Source organism: Pristis pectinata, chromosome 2 (genome assembly GCF_009764475.1).
Source record: "Pristis pectinata isolate sPriPec2 chromosome 2, sPriPec2.1.pri, whole genome shotgun sequence".
In the NCBI taxonomy this organism is placed as follows: domain Eukaryota; kingdom Metazoa; phylum Chordata; class Chondrichthyes; order Rhinopristiformes; family Pristidae; genus Pristis; species Pristis pectinata.
In genome coordinates, this window is record NC_067406.1 from 132,673,674 (window position 1) to 132,697,185 (window position 23,512).

Consider the following 23,512-nt stretch of genomic DNA (forward strand, 5'->3'; position numbering starts at 1 on the left):
AGGATCCGTAATGATTTCTTTTGAAAATTCAGAGTTTGACCAGAACATGGAAGAGAAACCAAACCACTAAAACTGTAAGGAGTTTGTCTGTATACAATTGCTCACAATTTAAATTGTAATCAATCTTTAGTAACGTGAAGGTAATGACAGCAATCAATTAAGCATTAAAATACAATTGCAAATGAAGAGTCTAACATGAGTGTGCTGTCCACAGTTCAGTTTATCATTTGCTTCAGAGAAATCAGCTGAGTGCCTGTGTTTGTATTCCATTAAATCCATCAATATCTGAACTTAATGCATCCGATTTCCCTGGACCCCTTGCCCCCACCCTCCACCCCACCACTGTCTGGATTTCCAACCCGCCTATTCTTTCCTTCAATGGATGCAGAGGGCTGAAAGCGGAATGTCTCTGGTTGGTGAATAGGCCTTGGGATTCAGATCAAGAGGCCTTGATTCAGAAGGGCCATAGGGCTTTTTTTAGCTCACCAACTGTCAAATACTTAACAGTTTTTAAATGTCTCTAATATGCCACTTAAAAATTTCAAATAAATTCAAATAATTAAGTAACAAAATACTAAAAAAATGATTAAAAGCGTTCAAATAAGCCAAGTACCTTTTCTCAAAGGGCCAAGTGAATGGAATTGTTGTTCCTTCATCCAGTTGCCCTGTTGTAGAACAGAGACCTGGTCACAAAGTGGATTTGGATCTCTCTCCAGCGCAACTTACTCCTCCCCAGGCTCGGCAGAAATTCTAGTAGTGTAGCGGACAGATGTGCTGGTGATTGACAGTGCATGCCTGCAAGTCTGAGACTTCCTGAGGCGAGAATGGCTGATAGCCAGGGATTCCCCTGGGGACCGCCAGCTGTCAATTAGCAGAACTTGGCCCAATATATCGACAGAAGGCTGTGTATGGATTCCAGAACTGCAGCTGAGCACCACCAATAGATGTCCTCATTTTGCTAATCAAACTTGTGCCAAAATTAATTAATATTGGTCAGTCATGAAGATGCAGCACAGTTTACTGGGAAGGTGGGCTCAAATACACAGGCAAGGGTCCATGGTGCGTTTTGGCAACCTAGACAACTTTCAGGTTTCATTGGAGACAGAACCGATCATCAGGAGGGGAGATGAATCATCAATCTCCTACAGTTTACCTGCCAGTCTATTCTGACGTTCAGTAACAGCTTTTGGCAAGTCAGCCCCTCAGATGTGCTCTACTGTGATGTGACCGATCTGGATCCTGACTCCATTTACTGCCTCGACTCCTCGATACCCTCACTCAACATCAGACGCATCAGTCTTTGCGTTGGAAGTTCCAGTTATCCTTGGTTTGAGGAAAAATTGCTCACTTCTGGTGCCCATTGTGTGAGCAACACACACAAAATGCTGCAGGAACTCAGCAGGTCAGGCAGCATCTATGGAGGGAAGTGAACCGTCAACTCTTTGGGCCGAGACCCTTCATTATTGTGTAAAGACAGGTTTCCTTTTCTGATTGGTAAATGATCCAGCTCTAACTTTAAGATTAAGATCCCGTCCTCCCCTGTATCTACCATAACAAATCCCTTTATCGATCCAAGTTATAGAACATAGAACAGTACAGCGCAGAACAGGCCCTTCAGCCCACAATGTTATGCTGACATAGCAAATCCCTCCTACCTACAGAATGCTCATATCCCACTATTTTCCTCTCACTCATGTGCCCATCCAAGCCCCTCTTAAAAGCCCCCAATGAATTTGCCTCCACTATCCTATCAGGCAATGCATTCCAGGAATCCACCACTCTCTCAGTAAAAGACCTACCCCTTGCATCTGTTCTGGACCTTCCCCCTCTCACCTTAAATGCATGCACTCTGGTATTGGATCGCTCAATAATGGGAAGAAGATATTGCTTGTCCATCCTATCTATGCCCCTCATAATTTTATACACCTCCAACAGATCACCCTTCAGCCTCCGCTGCTCCAGAGAAAAGACCCCAAGTTTGTCCAGCCTCTCCTGATAGCACATGCCCTCTAATCCAGGCAGCATCCTAGTAAACCTCCTCTGCACCCTCTCTAAAGCCTCGACATCCTTCCTATAGTGAGGTGACCAGAATGGCACGCAATAGTTTAAATGCGGCCTAACCAGAGTTTGATAGGTTTCCTTTATGAGTTATGAGGAAAGAGCATGTGAAAGCAGAACTAATTGAAGACTAGATCCAGCAGGGTCACGATGAATCAAATGATCTCTCTCTGTGCTGTATGAGACATTAAGTATCCACCTCTTGCTATCCAGGGAAGAATGGCATGTGATACTAGAAAATTTCACCTTTTGTACATCAAGCACTGTGAAACAACAGAGCTGCCAATTCCATTTAAACTGCCAACTACTTGGGTCCTAACTTTGCTGTCACTCATTTTACCCTTTGAGTTGTTTTATTGGTTGTCACTCCATGTCAACAGGTTGATCATCTGCTTTGTCCTGAGATAGAAAGACCAACTAGCCTCTCTCATCGACACTGTACCTTGTGAATTCTGTCGGTAAAGAAAACTCAGAATCAGAGAAAGAAATGTGGAAGTGAAGGAAAGGGTAGAGTGTGAGTAAAGAGAATGGAGAGATTTGGTTGCAGCAAAGCAATGGGTCGAATCCTGAATTATTTCTTCATGTTGTATTGCTCACTTTCTATTGATAACCACAATGTCAAGGAGAAACCATCTTGAGGATCAGCCTGACCAGTGTTCCAATATTTGGTGCCATAGCATGATGAAATGTGGCCTTGTCCTCAGTTCCCTGGAACCACAGTCCAAGAGTGCAAAGGCGAGATTCCGAATGGTTACGTGGACCCCAGCTCAAGTTCAAGTTTATTGGTGTCACAGGCATACATACATTGGGTATAAATGCCATGAAAATGAGCTTTTTGGAGCAGTAAAGTACAAACATGACAAACATAAGTTAACATAAACACTAAATTAAAATAAATTTAATATTAATTAACATAAATCTTCCTCCCATGGGTGGCAGGAAACCTGAACAAAACCACACAGCTGTTCATGCGAATAGGATTGTTGGCTCTGTTGTTTCAACAGCACGTGATGTACAAAAGGTGAAGTTATCCAGTATCAGTGCCATTCTTTCACTGGATAGCAAGAGATGGGGACTTAACACCTCATACAGCACAGAGAGAGATCATTTGATTCATCGTGACTCTCCTGGCTCTACTCTCCACTCTCACTTTCTCTTTCCTCATAGCTCAGCATAGTTTCCCTTTATCAACTAATTATACAATTTTCTTGTAAAAGACGCATTTAAATCTGCTTTCAGGCAGTCTGCCTTAATTCATAAACACTTGCTGTATAATAATGATTTATTACAATTCCCCTCTCACCAATTATCGTAAATCTGTGTTCTCTGATTACTGACCTTCCTGCCAGTGGAAACTGTTTCTAATATTCCAAGGTGCAGAACTATTTTTCTTACAGTTACGAGTCAATCAATGTTATTTAGTTTGGTGTAGGTGAACAGAATAGCAATGCAGTTGAACGGGGTCTGTGCTAATTTATTAGTTTGAACTCTGTGGTCAGAGCATTGATTTCTTTACTGATTTAGGTAAAATTTCGAATCAGACTCAGGCATAAGTTAAAAGTTGCACTGACTGGAGTCAAAGCAGCAATTGTTTTGTTGTTGACATTCAGGGCCATCCAGATGATTGAGTGTGCTGTTCTCTGACTGGGGGAATGGATGGTGCAGAGCTTAATTGACGAAGTTGCGTTAACTAGACAGGGAGAAGAAATGATGATATTTATTATACAGTTGCCAGCCAAAATTTGTCAAATCTTATTAATTATTGATACAACCAATTCCTGTGGTGAGCAATTTTCTCTGGAGGGTATGGTGTAGGTTGAATTTTTTAACAATGTTACTTTGCTAGTTTAAATGTGAGCAGGTAGAATCTTGCTCTGAATCCACAGTAGCAGAATTGTTTTTCTTTTAATATTGTGTATTGAAAAGCTAGCACTGTGAAAATAAGCAAAGGTTTGCTAGAGGTTAGTGTTTCTATGGTTTCTATACATTTGGCAACCAGTTCACATCCTTCAGTCTCCACAGGCACTTTTGATTCCTACTCTTGCCTCAGTACTGAAGGTCGAGAACATCAGTTTATTTTAATCGACTGCTCTCTGAAAGGGGTAGGGAGGCCTCTCTGGATCTGCACAAGGACCAGCAGATTGCTGAGTGAATTTCGGTAAATTGGACACATTCCATCATAGGCATGCTCTCTAATTTGCTTGTTTTAATGTGATCAAACAATTTTGTTCACAGATCCAGGGAAGCCTCCACTAGGAATACTGGGATTTCACTAAAGAGAATACCAGGGAAGAGAGGCATCTTGTCAAATAAAGACCAGGACTTGGATGTCACTTTGGCTAACGGACAGCTAGTTGTTTGGGCCTGATGAGAAGAAGCTCAATGTCTTGAGGAAGGAACTTGCAGTGACCTTAAGATTAAGTTACATTTAAGTGGCCTATTGTAGAAACAAAGGAAAGCAACTAATATATTTTTAAAAGCATACACAAATTATAGATCAATTAACTTAATATCTATGGTAGGGAATACCTTAGAATTGTTAACTAAAGCTGGAATAATCACATATTTAGACAAGTTAAAGACTAGAACTGGCCAAAAAGGAACTCGAAGGGAAGGGACATGCTTGACGAACCTCATGGAATTATTTGAGGGGAACAATGATCATTGGGGAAATGTGGTAGATGCTCGGTACTAGGACTTTGATGAAGTGTCACTATGCAATTGTGGGAGAAGATTCTGTGGTTTGTAATTAGCAGGACAATGGAAAGCCAGATTACAAAGAGATGAGTTTGGGACAGTTTTTCAATGATTGGAAGCAGGTGGTCTTGATCCACAGGATTCAGCTCTGACACTGTTCTTGTCCACTGTGTATGTCAGTGGTTTGTATCTAAGATTCAAGGACACGCTCGGAGCCTCCTTGAAGAAATGCGACATCGTCCATTGATTTCTGGGAATTTCTGGCCCGTGACTGCTCAAAGTGGAGGAGGAGCTTTGGGGACCACACCCAAGCCATGCTTAAGTAACAGAAGGAGAGCATCATCTCACAAACTACCCAGCCAGGCACCTCCTGCCCCATTTGTGGAAGCATGTCCTTCTTTATCCCAAGGGATTTCCTAAGAAGTAGAAGAAGATATCACACTGAGATTAACTGTTAAAATGTCCAGGAGGGCACAAAATAGCTGTAGTTAATTCCTTCAAAGCCAATAGAGGTCTCAGTTTAATGTTGATAAGCCAGCGGGATAAGTTTTAAAAAATGGCAGGTAAAATTCAATCATAAAGTGTGCATTTGATTTTAAACAAAAGATGAATTGGAATAATTATAGTGTAAATGTAAGATTCTCACTGCTGCAGACTTCAGCACACCTCAGCATGATAAGCCCTTAGAAAATCGCATGGAAGTCAAGGATTTATTAATAATGTTATATTAAGATTGAAATATTATATATCTAGAATATTATTTATATATAAACATATGTTATTAAATAAATATATTAAGATTAAAATAATGTTAAAATAGAATAAGATCATGTATAAATTAGAGCAGCAGCTCCTGTATGACTCAGTGGAGTGTGGGAACAGTGGATCACAGCAAGAGTACAACACAGATTAACTAGGATGTGACCAGAATGAATAAACACAAATATGAAGTCTCAAAACATGTACTTTTTTGTTCAAACTATGTAAATTACAGAATAAAGTGATGGAAGTATTTAAAACTATGAAAGGATGGAACAGAATATTTCCAGTGTTTGAGGAGTCTAAAATGACAGTGCATAGATGTAAAATTAAGGGGGAGAAATTCGTCTGCACTCACTAACTATGTGCAGGAGTATTGGCTAACATTGACTTCAATGGAACTGAATGTAAGCAGAGTGGTAGCCAAAATTCTCATACAGGCGACCAAAGATGAACTCTTCCCCTGAGTGTGAGACATTTAGAACAAAGAGTAGGGGAGACTTCATTGCATTGTTGGTTGAGGTTGTTGGGTTTGTGCCTGTGTTGAAGATTAGATTCGATAGAAAGATGAACGGGTGCAGGAACAGGATGATTAGAACTAATTACTTGTGTGGAGAATAAATCCCAACGAACTTAGTCAGGCTGTTACATTTTTCTGGACTTCATCCAACAGTAGCCCATGTTTAATATCATGTTCTCAACAGGGCTGCACAAAATTCTTCATTTTGTACCATTCAAACAATTTTTGTGCAAAGCCCCAGATTTTTCAGATCGGGAGTCGTAGAGTCATACAGCATGGAAACAGGCCCTTCCCCTTGCCAGGCATGGGAGTGGGGGAATGTTCAAATGTACCATTCAAAAGAGAGAAGATAGCTATGTGGAGGGAAAGACTCTGCAGGGCTACAGGGAGAGGCAAGGGAGTGGGACCAGCTGGATTGTTCTTGCATGGAGTCGGTACAGACCCGATGGGCCAAATGGCCTTCATTTGTGCCGCATTTTTCTGTCCCTCTACAATGTTGCTCTATCTCCACCCCCACATCCCTTGACCCACCAGTTCTATTTGTGTTCCTTTTCATGGAAGCATTGTCATTCACGGGCAAACTGTCCCAATAGCCCCCCAAGTGCCCATTGGCTCATCTGCCCGTTCAGACACTGCTCATTAGTGGGTTGCTTGGCCATGGAGGCCATCACACATGAGTCTTGTGCTTCTTTTAGCCAATTATATGTGAATTCACTGGAGGCAGTTTACAACACGTACCCTGATTTATCACTCCTGAACTACTGCTCATGAGTAGCACCTCCTGCTGAGAGGCACCTCTTGCCCCTTATTACTTCCCATCACAGCAGTATCGGGGCAGTTGTTGCAACACCAGCCAAGGTGAACCAATACAGCCAGACAGGGCTTTAAATTTGGGACCTCTCTGCACCTTGTATTTATGCAGATTTGAAGGTGTTTTGCTTACGGAGTCTTCTTGTCATGTATGTTTCTATGGACATAACCTTGCATTAATTACAGGAAGATCTTGATCAGCTAAGTAAGTGGGCCAAAGATTGGCAAATGGATTTCAATTCAGATAAGTGCAAAGTGCATTTTGGGAAGTCAAACCAGGGTAGGAATTATGCAGTGAATGGTTGGGCCCCAGGGAGCATTGTGGAACAGAGGGACCGAAGAGTACAAGTACATAGTTCACTGAAAGTGGCATCACAGGTAGACAGGGTGGTGGAGAAGGCGTTTGGCACGCTGGCCGTCACCAGCATAGGAATTGGGACGCTATGTTGCAATTGTTCAAGACATTGATGAGACCACACCTGGAGAACTGTGTACAGTTTTGGTTGCCCTGTTATAGGAAAGACATCATTAAATTGAAGAGGGTGCAGAGATTTACGAGGATGCTGCCAGGACTCGAGGGCCTGAGGTATGGGGAGGCTAGGTATTGATTCCCTGGAGGGTAGGAGGCTGGGGAGTAACACCATAGAGGTGTATAAAATCATGAGGGGCATAGATAGGATGAACACACATGGTCTGTTTCCCAGGAAAAGGGAACCAGAAACTAGAGGGCATAGTGAGAGGGGAAAGATTTAAAAGGAACCTGAGGGACAACTTCTGCACGCAGAGGGCAGTGTGTAAATGGAACGTGCCTCCAGAGGAAGTGGTTGAGGCAGGTACAATAACAACATTTAAAAGACAATTGGACAGGTACATGGATAGGAAAGGTTTAGAGGGATATGGGCCAAACGCAGGTGAATGAGACTAGCTTGGTGGACACTGTGGTCAGCATGGATGAGTTAGGCCGAAGGGCCTGTTTCCCTGCTGTATTACTTTATGACTCTAATTATATAAACCCTCATCTACTTAGTGCTTAGCCTATCTCTAATGCAGCACTACTTGTGATCCAGGGAATGTAGCTAAACCATGATTGAAACTGACAGAGCAGTGACAGTATTAGGGACCTACAGCCAGACAGCAGGGCTAGAAAGTGAACTGAGTGGATGAATAGACTCACTGCTGTCCTCAGCCTTAAATTGGCATCTGAGAAAAGTTACTGATTCCCTCACTTTTACGTTTCCTCCAAAGGATGAATACAAGCCAGAGAAAAATTTGTCAGAAGATGACTTAAAAAATGCAGTCAGCATACATCACACACTGGCGATAAAAGCTACTGAGTATGAGAAGCGACCCAACGTGTTCAAGCTGAAAACGGCCGACTGGAGGGTCTTCCTTTTCCAAGCACAGTGCGTGACCTTTATGAATTATGGATTGGTGGAGGGGATGCAGGAGCTTGGTGTGCGATGGACAAGGAAAAAGAACCTTCTGAATCATAGTTTTTTTGAAGTTAGAGCATGTTGTTCAGGGGTGTGTGTGTGTGTGTGTGTGTGTGTGTGTGTGTGTGTGTGTGTGTGTGTGTGTGTGTGTGTGTGTGTGTGTGTGTGTGTGTACGGCTATACCTGGGCTCTCATATGCATCTCATATGTATCTTGTAAATGTGTCTTTTACACATGTTTACAAAATACATATATATATCTGTATGTAACACATATAACACATATGCCATGTTGCAACTGTATATAACACACATGCCATATGTAACTGGATATGACATATGTGTGTGGGTGCACGCGTGCTCCTGGACAGAGGCAAACAGGTGTGATCACACACCACAGTGTCCAACCTGAAAACATGTATTTCTTTTCCTCTTATAATTGCTATGTTCCTTTAAAAGTGTTTCACTGAACCTTTATTTTACCCCTTAACATTGCTTGTCCTTTAAATGGTCCCTCTTCTTCCCTGGGAACTGATGCCAATTGCTATTCTCCCATATCTCAGTGACTTTCCTTCCAGTGTAAGCCAGTTCTGGGCCGCCATTTATTGCCCACTGCGCCTAGATTTCTCACCTCCACTCTCTGGAGCGGGGCTTGAACCCACAACTTGGAGGTGAAAGTGATAATGGCCGGCAAGGGGAAGAGCACACAGCAATTATGTGCCAAATACTTAACCAATAAGTGTTGTGAGGGCACGGAAGCGAGCAGAATATTTACATAAAAAGCCCACCATATCGCATCAAGACTGAACCCACTGTTGTGTTTTTTTACAGTTGCCGCTTTACTTTTGCTATAACTTTCTGGATGTCCGTTTTTTCACAGAAGCCCTGAAGAAATGGAGTCTTGGATAAACAGAATGAACCTAGTCGCGGCTATGTTTTCTGCCCCTCCATTTCCAGCTGCCATTGGTTCCCAGAAGCGGTTCAGCCGTCCCCTTTTGCCAGCCACCACCACCAAGATGTCACAGGTGAGGGTCACATGTGAACAAACAAATTGGGTCCAGGAGTGGGGCACTTGGCCCCGAGTCAGCTCTGCCATTTATTAAGGTCGTGGTTGATTTGATTGTAATTTCAACTCTGCCTTCCTCCCTACCCCTGGTAACCGTCCAACCCCACCTGCCTTAAAAATATTCAACGACTGGAGGGATATGGGCATTCTGTAGGTAGGAGGGATTAGCTCTGTTGGCACAACATTGTGGGCTGAAGGTCCTGTTCTCTGCTGTACTGTTCTATGTTCTGTGACTGTTGTTCGACTACTCTTTGGGGAAGAGAGTTCCAAACACTCCTGACAGTTTGAAGCCATGCTCCACCATTGTAAAGTCATCAGGCTTAACTTTCCACAGAAAACTTTGCTGTTGAGAAACATTCCCAGGAACATAGGTGGTGAGTGCTATGTTGCAGAATCTTCAGCAATGCCTAACCAAGTCACACTGTCGCATTTGCTACATCACATAAGATGCAAAAGAATGGAGGGACTATCTTAAACACAGTAATTAGCAAAAACAAGTCAGAATCAGTTTTATTATCACTGACATATGTCGTGAAATTTGTTGTTTTGTGGCAGCAGTATAGTGCAAGACATAAAGACATAAAAATTACTATAAGTTACAAAAATAAATAAATAGAGCAAAAGAGGAATAATGAGGCAGTGTTCATGGGTTCATGGACCGTTCAGAGATCTGATGGTGGAGGGGAAGAAGCTGTTCCTGAAATGATGAGTGTGATCTAACGTCCATTGTCACACCCACAATTGAAAGGAAATAAATGAAAATGTAGAAGTTAAGAGAAAAGAAACAAAAGCAATCTATTACTTTTACCTTTCCTTCTTACACTCAATGCACTTGGGCCGATTGTAACCCTTGTCTTACCCCCACCTACAACCTTTGATGAAATCAGATGACCTCCCATATGGAAGTGGGCAAATCTGAAATCTTAGGATCTGTTCGTTTGGATTTAACACTGCATGTTTTATTTGCTCATGAATCTTCTGTTCCAACCTCAACTTAACTAGATAGCAGTGGGGCTGCATTAGTTTCTGTCAGAGCAGCTGCAATATTATTTACATGTGCAGGAGGTTAAGATAAGAGGGTATCACACACATACACACACACCATGGACACAAATGCAAACACATTCACACACAAGATATACGCAAACACGCATACACACAAGTTGAGAATGCAGTGGTGATGTGGCAAAGGCTTGAGGGGTAATTTTAATCTAATTTACTCAGGGGAAGCTGACATCCAGCTACTTTACACCTACTGTATTTTGTAGTTAATGGACAGTTAACTCATGGAGCATTGAACTGACACCTGATCAAACATCAGTTTCTCTTTGAGTGTATTAGGTTGATGTTATCTCATTCAGATGAATGGGCAGCGATAATTATTTTCCTTTATTCTGTATCTTGTACAACCACCCTCTTGTTATTTTCTCTTTCCTTGACTGGATCACAGTGACAACTTTGTTAACATAATTCTGGGGATTGGTGCTTGAACGTACTGTGGCTGCAGTTGGAGGTCTGATTTTGTGTCCACATACAGCACGGTGGAGAGTTTTGGGACTTAGCATTCCCAGCACCTTCCCAAAGTGAAGAGGAGGGAGATCAGTAGGTAGATAGCCCCAGATGTTCTGGTGATCACAATAGCCCTGGATATTCCAGTGGTCACTGTCCCCTTGGATGTTCCAGTGGTTGCTGTAGCCCTGGATATTCCAGTGGTCACTGTTACTGTGGTTTCCCAACGTCAGTTGAGCATCATGTACAATCTGAAAGAATTCAAACGGAGAGAGTGTCACATTGTTGGGTTTCATTTTTTGCTTCTTCTCCAGTTCCGTTCCTCATCCCTTCCACTGGTAAGTCTCAATTCTTTGGTGCTCTAAAGTAAAAAAAAGAAAATTCTGGAAAATCTCAGCAGGTCAGACAACATTGGTGCATAGACAAACAGTTAATGTTTCAGGTCAAAGATCCTTCATTGGTGTTCCTTGGTGTTCTGCTTGACTCTGGGGTGAGTCAAATTGAATAAGGGCTCCATCACGATCCACTATGTCCTTTGCTGTTAAGATCCTCATCCTTGCCTCGTAAGCCTCCAGACTTGACTATTCCAATACTCTCCTGGTTGGCCTCCCAATTCCCACCTTGCCTTAACATACACTGGTCTCCTTCACCTGTCCTGCTTTGATGAATACAGGCACGGTAGTGTAACACTATTACAGTGCCAGCGACCCAGGTTCAATTCTGGCAGCTGTCTGTAAGAAGTTTGTACGTTCTCCCTGTGTCTGCATGGGTTTCCTCTGGGTGCTCCGGTTTACTCCCACATTCCCAAGATGTACGGGTTAGGAAGTTGTGGGCATGCTATGTTGGTGCCGGAAGCATAGCAACACTTACGGGCTGCCCCCAGAACACTCTATGCAAAAGATGCATTTCACTGTGTGTTTTGATGTACATGTGACTAATAAAGATCTTATCTTTATTGACAAACAAGCCTAGATTTTAAAATCCTGATCCTTGTTCTCCGTATCCTTCAGATGTGCAACTCTGCACTCTCCCTATAATGGGATCTTCAGTCTGCATTGTTCTGCCATTGGTGGGCATACCTTTTCAATTCCTTCCCATAACCTCTGCCCTCCCATCTCTGCTGCTCTCTCCTGTACGAGGTTCTGTAAAACATTTGTCCAAAAGGCTGGCCATCTACTGACTTAGTGTGGTTCCCAGTTTTGTTTAATAAGGTAAAGTTTAATGTACACATCACACTTTGTTACCAACTACGGATGAAGCTTGCTTCATGGGGATTTGTGTGTGGGACCCCACCACCCCCACTTCATGCGACCGCCCCAACTACCTGTCACATGTAAGGCCTTTCCCTTTTAAAATCATTAAAAGGACAACCTGCACATTTCACAGACACTGTCACCTGCAGGAGAAGTAGCAATTGCACTCACATGTGGACTCTGAAAATGGGTCAGCAGTCTTAGAGGAACAACACGTCTTGGTCGTCTCCAACCTGACGGCATCAACATCAATTTCTCTAACTTCCAGTAACCAGTCCCCTCTGTTCCACCCCCCCCCCCCCCCAACTATGTTTCCCCTTAAACCCTTCTCTTTCCCATCCCCTGCCCTCCCAACCTGCCCATCACCCACACCTTCTTCCCTCTAGTTCCCCACCATGGTCCTCTGTCCTCTCCTATCGGATTCCATCTTTTTCAGCCTTCCCTTTTCCACCTATCACCTCCCAGCTTCTCACATCATTCCCACTCCCCCCCTCCCCACCCACCTACCCTCCCCCCTCACCTGGATTCACCTATCACCCGCCAGCTCGTGCTCCTCTCCCTCCCCCCACCCTTTTATTCTGGCTTCTGCCCTCTTTCTTTCCAATACTGATGAAGGGTCTCGGCCCGAAACGTCGACTGTTAACTTCCCTCCATAGATGCTGCCTGACCTGCTGAAGTTCCTCCAGCATCTTTTGTGTGTTGCTCCCTTAAAGCAATCTCTTTGTGGCGATGGAAGGGGGCAAATTGAGGGCAAATAGAAGTGGGTTTGGGTAGCAATGCATGGGTCTCTCGGGAGACTTCCCCTGAGCATGAAGCCAGACTATGATGTCCTGTGAGCCCCCACTCCTCCCCTGATTCCCTGATGAGCAGTCCCATCAGAGGTCAAGGAGTCTGTGAACCACAGTTAGCCTCAACCTGTACCAGAGGTTGCGAGTACTAAGGACAATACAGGGGCTGACTTGCAATACAGGCAGCCTCCACTCCTTTCACCATGAAGTACTGGGAATGAGCTGATAACAGGTTCCCAGAAATGCTGATTGAAGTGCCGTTATTGCCCAAAACACTGCATGGGAACTAAAAAGTAAAAAAAAACTGCAGATGTTGGAAATCTGAAATAAAAATTGGCTTAGCAGGAGAAGCCAGAGAGTGGTAGTGGACGGTTACCTCTCTGACTGAAGGCCTGCGACTAGTGGTGTGCCGCAGGGATTGCTGCTGGATCTGTGGTTGTTTATCATCTACATTAATGATCTAGATGATAATGTGGTGAACTGGATCAGCAAATTTGCGGATGACACCAAGATTGGGGGCGTAGTGGACCGCAAGGAAGGCTATCAAAGCTTACAAAGTGACCTGGACAAGCTGGGAAAATGGACTGAAAAATGGCAGATGGAATTTAATGCAGGCAAGTGTGAGGTGATGCACTTTGGGAGGACAAACCAGGGTAAGATTTACACAGTGAATGGTAGGGCTCTGAGGTGTGTGGTAGAACAAAGGGATCTGGGAATACAGATCCATAGTTCCTTGAAAGTGGCACCGCAGGTAGATAGGGTCGTAAAGAGAGCTTTTGCCACATTGGCCTTCATAAATCAGGGCATTGAGTACAAGAGTTGGGATGTTATGTTGAATTTGTACAAGACGTTGGTGAGGCCGTAGTTAGAGAATTGTGTGCAGTTCTGGTCATCTACCTACAGGAAAGATATCAATAAGCTTGAAAGAGGGCAGAGAAAATTTACAAGGATGTTGCCAGGATTAGGACCTGAGGTATAGGGAAAGGTTGAATAGGTTAGGACTTTATTTCCTGGAGCACAGGAGAATGAGGGGAGATCTTATAGAGGTATACAGAATTATGAGGGGTATAAATAGGGTGAATGCATGCAGGCTTTTTCCCCTAAGGATGGGTGAGACTAGAACTAGAGGACATAGGTTTAGAGTGAGAGGTGAAATATATAAGGGGAATCTGAGGGGGAACTACTTCACTCAGAGGGTGGTGTGAGTGTGGAACAAGCTGCCAGCGGAAGTGGTAGATGCAGGTTCAGTTGCAACATTTAAGGGAGGTTTGGGTAGGTGCATGGATGGGAGGGGTTTGGAGGAACATGGTCCGGGTGCAGGTAGATAGGACTAAGCCGAAGATCAGGTCGGCATGGACTAGATGGGCCGAAGGGCCTCTTTCTGTGCTGCAGTACTCTATGGCTCTAAAACAGAAAAATGCTAGAAATACTCAGCAGATTTGGCAGCAACTGTGAGGAGAGAAACAGAGTTAACATTTCAGGTTGATGACATTTCGTTAGAGATATCAGATGAAAGATGCTGTACCACTGTTGCCTGACGTGCCAGCATTTCTCGTTTTTATTTCTGGGTAAAAGACGTCTGTTCTTCTTCAAAATAATGGCATTGGTCTTATTCCACTCATGTGAAAACATAATCAGGATTCAGTTAAATTCAGTTCAAATAAGGGACCTATGACAGTGCAACAGTCCCTCAGTACTGCACTGGCATCTCAGCCCCGATTTTTGTGCTATTGTCCTCTGGATTGGAGTTTAAATGCACAGAGAACAATGTGCTACCCTTTGAGCCACAAACGACCGGATAATCTTTTGGTACTGTTACAGAGAAACAACTCAGATTAAAAATTTCTGAGGTCAAGAGACTGCAGATGCTGGAATCTGGAGCAACAAACAATCTGCTGGAGGAACTCAGCGGGTCGAGCAGCATCTGTGGGGGGAATGGAATGCAGGGTTTCGACCCGACACGTGGATAATTCCTTTTCCCCCACACATGCTGCTCAACCAGCTAAGTTCCTCCAGCAGATTGTTCATTGTTAAAAATATTTGCGTTTGACTGCAATGATAATGATAGTTGGAGCCCACAAATGAATGTGTCCAGAGCTGACGCTGAGTTATTGCCTGATAATGCTACGTGGAGCCTGTTCCTTCTGGCCTCATCCCCCAATAATCTCATCAACCTTCTTAGTATTTAGGCAAAAATAAATCAGTAACAACAAGCAATGCAAGAAAGAATAATTTAGTTACATTTGACAGCCACTCTTTAATTATTTAAAGGATCCTGCTTCATAAATGGTGCACTTTAATTTGCAAACAAAGGGGAAATGTCTTGAATTCAAACCAGCAAAATGTAAAGCCTGGAGGGACACAAGAGTATCCTTCTGAATCTTATAGAGCAGACAGATTCTTTATTGTGGATCGAGATTGCCTCTCTTTATGTGACAGACACTGTCGATCTGAAGGTTATTCTCGCATATAACTAATAAGGGATTAATCAGGAAAAAGTAAGAATTGTCTGAGAGTGGAATTAATCAGTCCAGGGTTGTTGAGCTCTTCCAATTACATGGTGCCCCCTTTTTTCTCAAGCTTCCTTCTACAACCTTGATTAAATTCACTCATGCACCATTTACAGTCATTTTAATTCAAATGTGTTGAATTTGATTGCCAACACTCAGCTATTAGTCAGCCTTCTACCTTCTGTGGTTCATAATGATACACTTATTGCAAGCATAAGGTTCTTGATGTTGAAACACATGGAGCAGATTAGTGGAAGTGATCAGCCAACCTGAAACAGTGGGGGCCTTTTAAATATTTAAGTCCGTCTTATGCATAACTATTAATATCCATGTTTAGTTTTGTCTACATGAAATGTTTGTGTCACAGGTATCACCTCATCCCATACCTGTTCTCAAATCCCTCAGGAAAGCAAAATCAGTCATGGTTGTTAATCTCAACATTAATTTCCTCAAACAACAATTTCTGGTTTTAACTATTCTTGCGTCATTTGAAGACTATGTTAAAGCAAGACAACTGCTGGATTCTGACAGGAGGTCATCAACCTGAAGAGTTAACTCTCTTTCTGTCTCCGCGGATGCTGCCTGATATGCTGAGTACTTTTACTAATTATTACTTGTCATTGTAATTAACAATTCCCACTGCATATGCTAATTGCCTGTGCCACTCAGAATATCTTAATTTTTATGGCTGATATCAGTAGTGTTAGTTATTAACCTCTCATCCTTAACACGCAAAGTACTGAAAGCAGAGGACAAACTAGGTGTTCCTTTCATGACACTTTATAGCTGGTAGTTTATCTTGGGAAATCCATTGCTGTAGTATATATGGAAGTTCATTTGTTGTTTCTTAGTTCCTGAAAGGTAAATGAGGAGAGGTTGACTGGACTGGGCTGAAAGGGTATTGGAGGCAGAGAGCCCCATCGCATTTAAAAAGTTACCTGCATGAATGCTTGAAGATTTGTAACCTGCTGGGATGTTTAATCCATTGATGGTATGGGATAAATTGCCTCCTCTCATGCTGTAAGTTTCCATAAATCCAACATTCGACTCTCAAAGAAGGTCATCAATGATCACGTTCATTATTCAGCACACAAGCTCCTTTTCTGAAGACAGCTCAGAGAAGCAACTGCTCCTTGTGTTGGGAATTATTTGGTTTTGTGCTAATCCACGTGAGCATTCTCCATGGTACCAGCTCTTCTCCTCCCAAACTGGCCTTGTCCTTCCTCCCACCATCCTCCACTGGTAGCTGTGTCGACACGTGTGTGACCTGGGCCACCTTTACAACATGAGGGATTAACCTTCAGCTTGATGTTGAATTCAGGGCAGTTTAGAAAGCAATTTCCACAGGAATTGTGAGGCTGGGAATCTCCTGCTTTGCCACTGTAACTTAGACAGAAAATATGTGCTAAATGCTGTGTATTTAGCACAGCATCCTTTGTTTTGAATGCCCTGCCTCCTTTTACAAAGGGTTTTGAGTTCTCTCTTAAAGATTTCATTAGCTGGGGAGACCCATGGTGATTAATACTGTACATTTCGGTCCACTGATCAAAGCATACATCAAAGCACGGATGGTAGTCTGATTCCATTATTACGTGGTGACTCCATGGATGGTGTATCCCACTATTGTCCAGAGTGCTTAAAATAGAAAGTACAGTTGTCTATATACAAATGGATATATGAATTCGAAGCAGGAGTAGACTATTTGGCCCCTCGAGCCTACTCTGCAATTTAATAAGATCATGACCGACCTGATTGTAATGTCAAATTCACCTTCCTGTCTACCCTGGTGACCTTCCATTACCCTTTGAGGAAGTGAATTCCAAAGGCTCATGACCCTCCGAGAGAAAAAACTGCTTCATCTCTGTCTTAAATGGGTGGCCCCTTATTTTTAAATAACTGTCCTTAATTATCGATTCTCCCACCTGTGGAAACACTCTCATTAACCTGCCAAAACCTATCAGGATCTTAAATGTCTCAATCAAGTCCCTGTTCACTCTTTGTAATGGATACAAACCGATCCTATCCAACCTTTCCTTATTAGACAACCCACCCATTCCAGGTTTTATTCCAGTAGACCTTCTGTGAACTGCTTCCAATGCATTAACATTCTTTCTTGAATAAGGAGACCAACGCTATACATGGCACTCCACAATATGAGCAATAATTGCTTAATACATTTGAGTGCATTCTTACTGTGTTCTATACTAGTAGCTCGAAAACAGTGGATTGTAAGTTTCCATCTACAGATATTTTACAAAATGGTTGCCACCGGCCATTTGGCCCAGCAAATCCCTTGCTAGTGTTACTGCTCTACAAGAGTCAAGTGTTAATGCTCTACAAGAGTCACTGTCCACTCTAATTTAACTGGTCCTATCAGCCTTTCTCTCTCATGTAGGCATCGGGCCTCTCCTCTGTGCTTTTGTTATGTATCTTCAGCATTTCACTCGGTAGCAAGTTCCACTTTCTCACCAGTCTCATGGCAAAATGAACATTAAGCTCTGACCATGGGAAATGAAAACAGCACTTGCCCATTCGGCCCCTCGTTGCTTTGTCATCCAATAAGATTGACTGATATATAATTTCAATGCCACTTTTCTGTACTAACCTCATATCCCAACATTACCTTAACACCCAAAAATCTATCGATCTATAGCATGGATGTTCTCAGTGACTGAGCCTCCAAAACCTACTTGGAGAAGAAATTCCAAAGATTCAATACCCTCTGGGTGAAAAATTCTTCTCCCTGTCCTGAATGACCAACCCCTTATTTTGAGATTGTTACCCTTGGTTCTGAGCACCCAGCACCAGGGAAAACATCAGCTCTGCATCTCCCCTGACAAGTCCTGGAAGAGTTTTGTATGTTTCAGTAAGATCATCTCTCATTCTACTCAACTCCAGAGAGTACAGCCCCAGTCTGCTGAATCTTATGACACATACCCATACGGAACTCCAATCTTCTGATGTTCTTTGGTGAACTTCAATTGCAAGTATATCCTTGCCTAGGTAGGGAGACCTAACCTATGTACAATAGTCCAGGTATTGAAAATCAAAAACTGGGAATCAGAAATAAAGTGAGTGGTGGGTGCGTGGAACGCACTGCCGGCAGAGGTCGTGGGGGCAGATATATTAGGGACATTTAAGAGACTCGTAGATAGCCACATGAATGATAATGAAATGGAGGGCTATGTGGGAGGGAAGGGTTAGATAGATATTGGAACAGGATAAAATGTCGGCATAACATCGTGGGCCGAAGGGCCTGTACTGTGCTGTAATGTTCTATGTTCTAAGACCAGAAGATGCTGGAAACAATCAGCAGATAAGGCAGCATCTGTGGAAAGGGAAACAGAGTTCATCACCAGTTCTGATGAAGGGTTTTCAACCTGAAACATTAAATTTCACTTTCCATGAATGCTGAATATTTCCAGCATTTTCTGGTTTTTGTTACAATATTCCAGGTGCAGTCTCCCCAGGGCCCTATACAACTACATTACATCCTCAATGGATTTATCGGCATTGATTGTTTCTGAGCTGTAAGGGTTTAGCTTTATTATTTGCCTTCCGTTCTTTCCCACACTGACCTTCCTTTCCGGGAAATGGCTGCTGCCTCTGCACAGCTAATGGTGTACACAGGCACTTGACGCGAGTCCTGTAATTTCACTTACTGCTTCTTCCGTTCCCAATAGTGACAGCAGTGCTGGCATCTTGTGCTATCCTGCTGCCCAAGTGTCGATACCAGTTGAGTTGCTGGCTGCATCCTACCTGCTTCTGAGCTTTTAGCATATGGTGTTGCCATGGAAATATGACTTGACATGCGGTGATATGAGAATCTTTCCAGCATTGCATTACAAATTGCACCTACTGCCGTGATACTGCCAGCTGCCCCTTAAATGATGATGGAACTGATTTAATAGTAATCTCGATCTCTGCTGTTAAGTTCTGGCCTTGAATTCCCTTGTCCTTTTATTTATTATTGCTTTGCACCCTAGAATCATGGAAGCACAGTGCAGAAACAGGCCCTTCAGCCCACCACATCCATACTGACCTTTTAGCCCTCTTACACTAATCCCATTTGCCCACATTAGGTCTGTATCCTTCTGTGCCTCACCTATTTAAGTGCCTGTCTAAATGTCTTTTCAACATAGTGATTGTATCTGGCTCCATCACCTCCTCTGGCAGTGAGTTCCAGAAACCAACCACTTTCTATGTAAAAAACTTTCCCCTCCTGTTCCTTTAAAACCCCTTCCTCTCACCTTAAATCTATGTTTACTTGTTTTCGATACCCCTACCAGGGGAAAAAAGATTCAGAATATCTAACCTATCCATGCCTCTTATAATTTTATTTACTTCTAGAACATAGAACAGTACAGCACAGGAACGGGCCTGTCGGGCCACGATGTTGTGCCGAACTAATTAAACTAGTAACTAAATGGCTAACTAAACTAGTCCCTTCTGCCTGCACATGGTCCATATCCCTCCATTCTCTCCACATTCATGTGCCCATAAGAGCCTCTTAAATGCCGCTATTGTATCTGCCTCCAGCACCACCCCTGGCGGCGCATTCCAGGCACCCACCACTGTGTGTGTAAAAAACTTGCCCCGCACATCTCCTTTGAACTTACCCCCTCTCACCTTAAATGCAGGCCCTCTAGTATTAGACATTTCGACCTTCGGAAAAAGACATCAGCTGTCTACTCTATCTCTACCTCTCATAATCTTATAAACCTCTATCAAGTCTCCCCTCAGCCTCCGCCGCTCCAGAGAAAACAACCCAAATTTGTCCCTCTCCTTATAGCAAATGCTCTCTAATCCAGGCAGCATCCTGGTAAACCTCTTCTGCACCCTCTCCAAAGTCTCCACATCCTTCCTATAAATGCGGAGACCAGAATTGCATGCAGTACTCCAGATGCGGCCTAACTAGAGCTTTATAAAGCTGCAACGTAAGTTCCCAACTCTTGAACTCAGTGCCTCAACTAATAAAAGCAAGCAATCCATATGCCTTCTTTACCACCCTATAAACCTGTGCTGCCACTTTCAGGGAGCTATGGACTTGGACCCCAAGATCCCTCTGTACATCAACACTGTTAAGAGTCTTGCCGTTAATGGTGTACTGTCCCTTTACATTTGATCTCCCAAAGTGTGACGCCTCACATCTGGCCGGATTAAACTCCATCTGCCACTTCTCTGCCCATATCCGTAACTGATCTATATACCACTGTATCCTTTGGCAACCTTCTACACTATCCACAACACTACCAATCTTTGTATTGTCTGTGAACTTACTAACCCACCCATCTACGTCTTTGTCCAGGTCATTTATATATATCACAAACAGCAGAGGTCTCAGTATGGATCCCTGCAGAACACCACTGGTCACAGACCTCCAGCCAGAATAAGTCCCATCGACCACTACCCACTGTCTTCTATGGGCAAGCCAATTCTGAATTCAAACGGCCAATCCACCTTGGATCCCATGCATCTTAATCTTCTACAAAAGCCTCCCATGAGGGACCTTGTCAAATACCTTCCTAAACTCCATGTAGACAACATCCACGGCTCTACTTTCATCAATCACATTTGTCACCTCCTCAAAAAACTCAATCAACTTAGTAAGACACAAGAGAAACAAAGGACTGCAGATGCTGGAATCTAGATGAAAAACACGATAATGCTAGAGGAACTCAGCAGGCCAGGCAGCATCTGTAGAGAAAAGCAGGCGATCAACGTGATGCTGCCTGGCCTGCTGAGTTCCTCCAGCATCATTGTGTTTAGTAAGACATAACTTTTCCCACACAAAGCCATGCTGACTGTCCCTAATTAGGCCATGGTTTTCCAAATGCTTATAAATCCTATCTCTAAGAATCCTCTCCAATAGCTTCCCTACCACTGATATCAGACTCACCCGACTATCAGGACACCCCTCAGCCCCCTTTGTTCAAGTGAAAACAAACCCAGCCTAGTCAATCTCTCCTCATAACTAAAGTCCTTCAATCCAGGCAATATCCAGGAGAAACTCCTCTGCACTCTCTCCAGCACAACCACATCTTTCCTATAGTGTGGCGACCAGAACTGCACACAATACTTAATGAGATTTAACCAGTATTTTGTAAAGTTGTGACATAATGTTCCAACTTTTATATTCTGTGCCCTGATCTATGAAGGCAAGCATGCCATATGCCTTCCTCATCACTCTATCAACCTGTGTTACCACTTTCAGGGAACTGTGGACCTGAAGTTCCCTCTGTTCATCAACATTCCTCGGCACCCTACTACTTACTGTGTATGGGTTCAATTCCGGCCACTGTCTGTAAGGAGTTTATATGTTCTCCCTGTGACTGCACGGGTTTCCTCCGGGTGCTCCGGTTTCCTCCCACATTCCAAAAATGTACAGGTTAGGAAGTTGTGGGCCTGCCATGTTGGCGTCGGAAGAGTGGCGACACTTGCGGGCTGCCCCCAAAACACTCTACGCAAAAGATGCATTTCACTGTGTGTTTCGATGTACATGTGACTAATATCTGCCCAATTTTACATCTGCTTTATATCCTCCTGCAGCCTCAGACAACCTTCCTCGCTATCCCCTGCACCGCCAACTTTCTTGGCATCCACAAATTTACTAATCATACATCCTACATTCACATCCAAGTCATTGATATATATCATGAACAAGAGCCCTAGCACCAATTCCTGTAGTTCACCACTAGTCACGAATTCCAATCAGAAAAGCATCCTTCCATCATCCCCTCTGCCTTATCCTAGCACGTTTCAGTGTTTGTGTCCAGCTGACTGTGCAAAAACTGTTTTAAATATAATGTAGCACAAACATTGGGGGCCTGTCTGGAAAGTACTGATGGCCATAGGGAGAGAAGAGCACCCACCCTGTGGTTCCTAGAACAGAGCACAGGGTGGAAAACCAGAAGCAAGAAGTGGTGGTAATTATCCACCTCTTGGTCAGAGCTGCTTGTAGCCTTCTTCAATGCTTCGAGTGTTAGTCAACTGCTAGAATGTATAATATTACCTTCCTGAGGTTCTGATAAGTTGCAAGTTTAAGTTCAAATCAGTAGTATGTCTGTACCTATATGCCTGTGATGCTGCTGCAAGCAAGTTTTTCATTGTATTTGAACCTCAGTGTAGTTGCGCACATGACAATAAACTCTTGACTTGACTTAAGGAGGACATTCAGCCCTTTGAGCCTATAACAGCTCCTAGCAGAGCAATCCCATAAGTCCCATTCCTCGTACTTTCTCCTTGGCCCTGCTAATTATTTTCTCTGAAATTGGTTTCAGTGTAAGTGGATGTACTGAGGTTGACAAAGTCTACAGTCAACATAAGAGGGAAAAAACTGCAGGGCAACAGGGAAAGAACAGAACAAAAAACAAACCGTTGGAGGAACTCAAAGCATCAAGCAGCATCTGTGGGTGCAAAGAGATGGTCGACATTAAAATGCCTATCCAATTCCATTTTAAAAATCGTGATTGATTCTTTTTACAACACCTTACAAGCAGTGAGTTCCAGGTCATATTCATTCTCTGTCTTAAAAAAGAATTTTCTCCCATCCCCTTTATATCTTTGGGCCAAATGTTTGAAACCCTGTCCCCGATCCTTGAACCATCCTTTAATGGGAACATTTCCCCTCCACCACATTTAAACTGTTCACAGTCTTGTCCACCTCGATCAAATAACTCCAAGAACAACTCCAGCTTCTCCAGTCTAATCCTATGGCTGAATCCCTCACCAAGGAAGCATGGTTTGCATGGAAGTGACAATTATGTCCATGAAACAGTGAGCTGCCTTTTTAAGTTGACTTCTGTTTGCTTCAATACATCTTTCAATGTACAGGGAATGATTTGGTTCATCAAACCAGTGCTTTTCCTTTAGAAGAACTGTCCAATTAGTCTTGCTTGCCCTAAACACATAAGAGACTGCAGGTGCTGGAATCTGGAGAAAAAACAAACTGCTGGAGGAATTCAGTGGGTCAAGCAGCATCCGTGGAGGCAAGGAGATATAGGATCATGACCCAGAGTCCTGATACAAGGTCTTGAGCCTAAATGTCAACCATCTCTTTGCATCCACAGATGCTGCTTGATGCTTTGAGTTCCTCCAGCGGTTTGTTTTT

At 43.2% G+C, this 23,512-nt stretch overlaps 1 protein-coding gene across 6 annotated transcripts in view; it reads left to right on the forward strand.

Annotated features, from left to right (window-relative positions):
* LOC127582098 (PH and SEC7 domain-containing protein 3-like) overlaps window positions 1-23,512 on the forward strand; it is a 336,591-nt gene that overhangs the window by 299,009 nt on the left and 14,070 nt on the right. For all 6 annotated transcript variants that reach the window (XM_052037102.1, XM_052037138.1, XM_052037119.1 and 3 more), the window contains 2 exons: window positions 8,090-8,247; window positions 9,157-9,301. In XM_052037102.1, coding sequence (XP_051893062.1) covers window positions 8,090-8,247; window positions 9,157-9,301 — 303 coding nt within the window. The remainder of the gene's footprint in view (window positions 1-8,089; window positions 8,248-9,156; window positions 9,302-23,512) is intronic.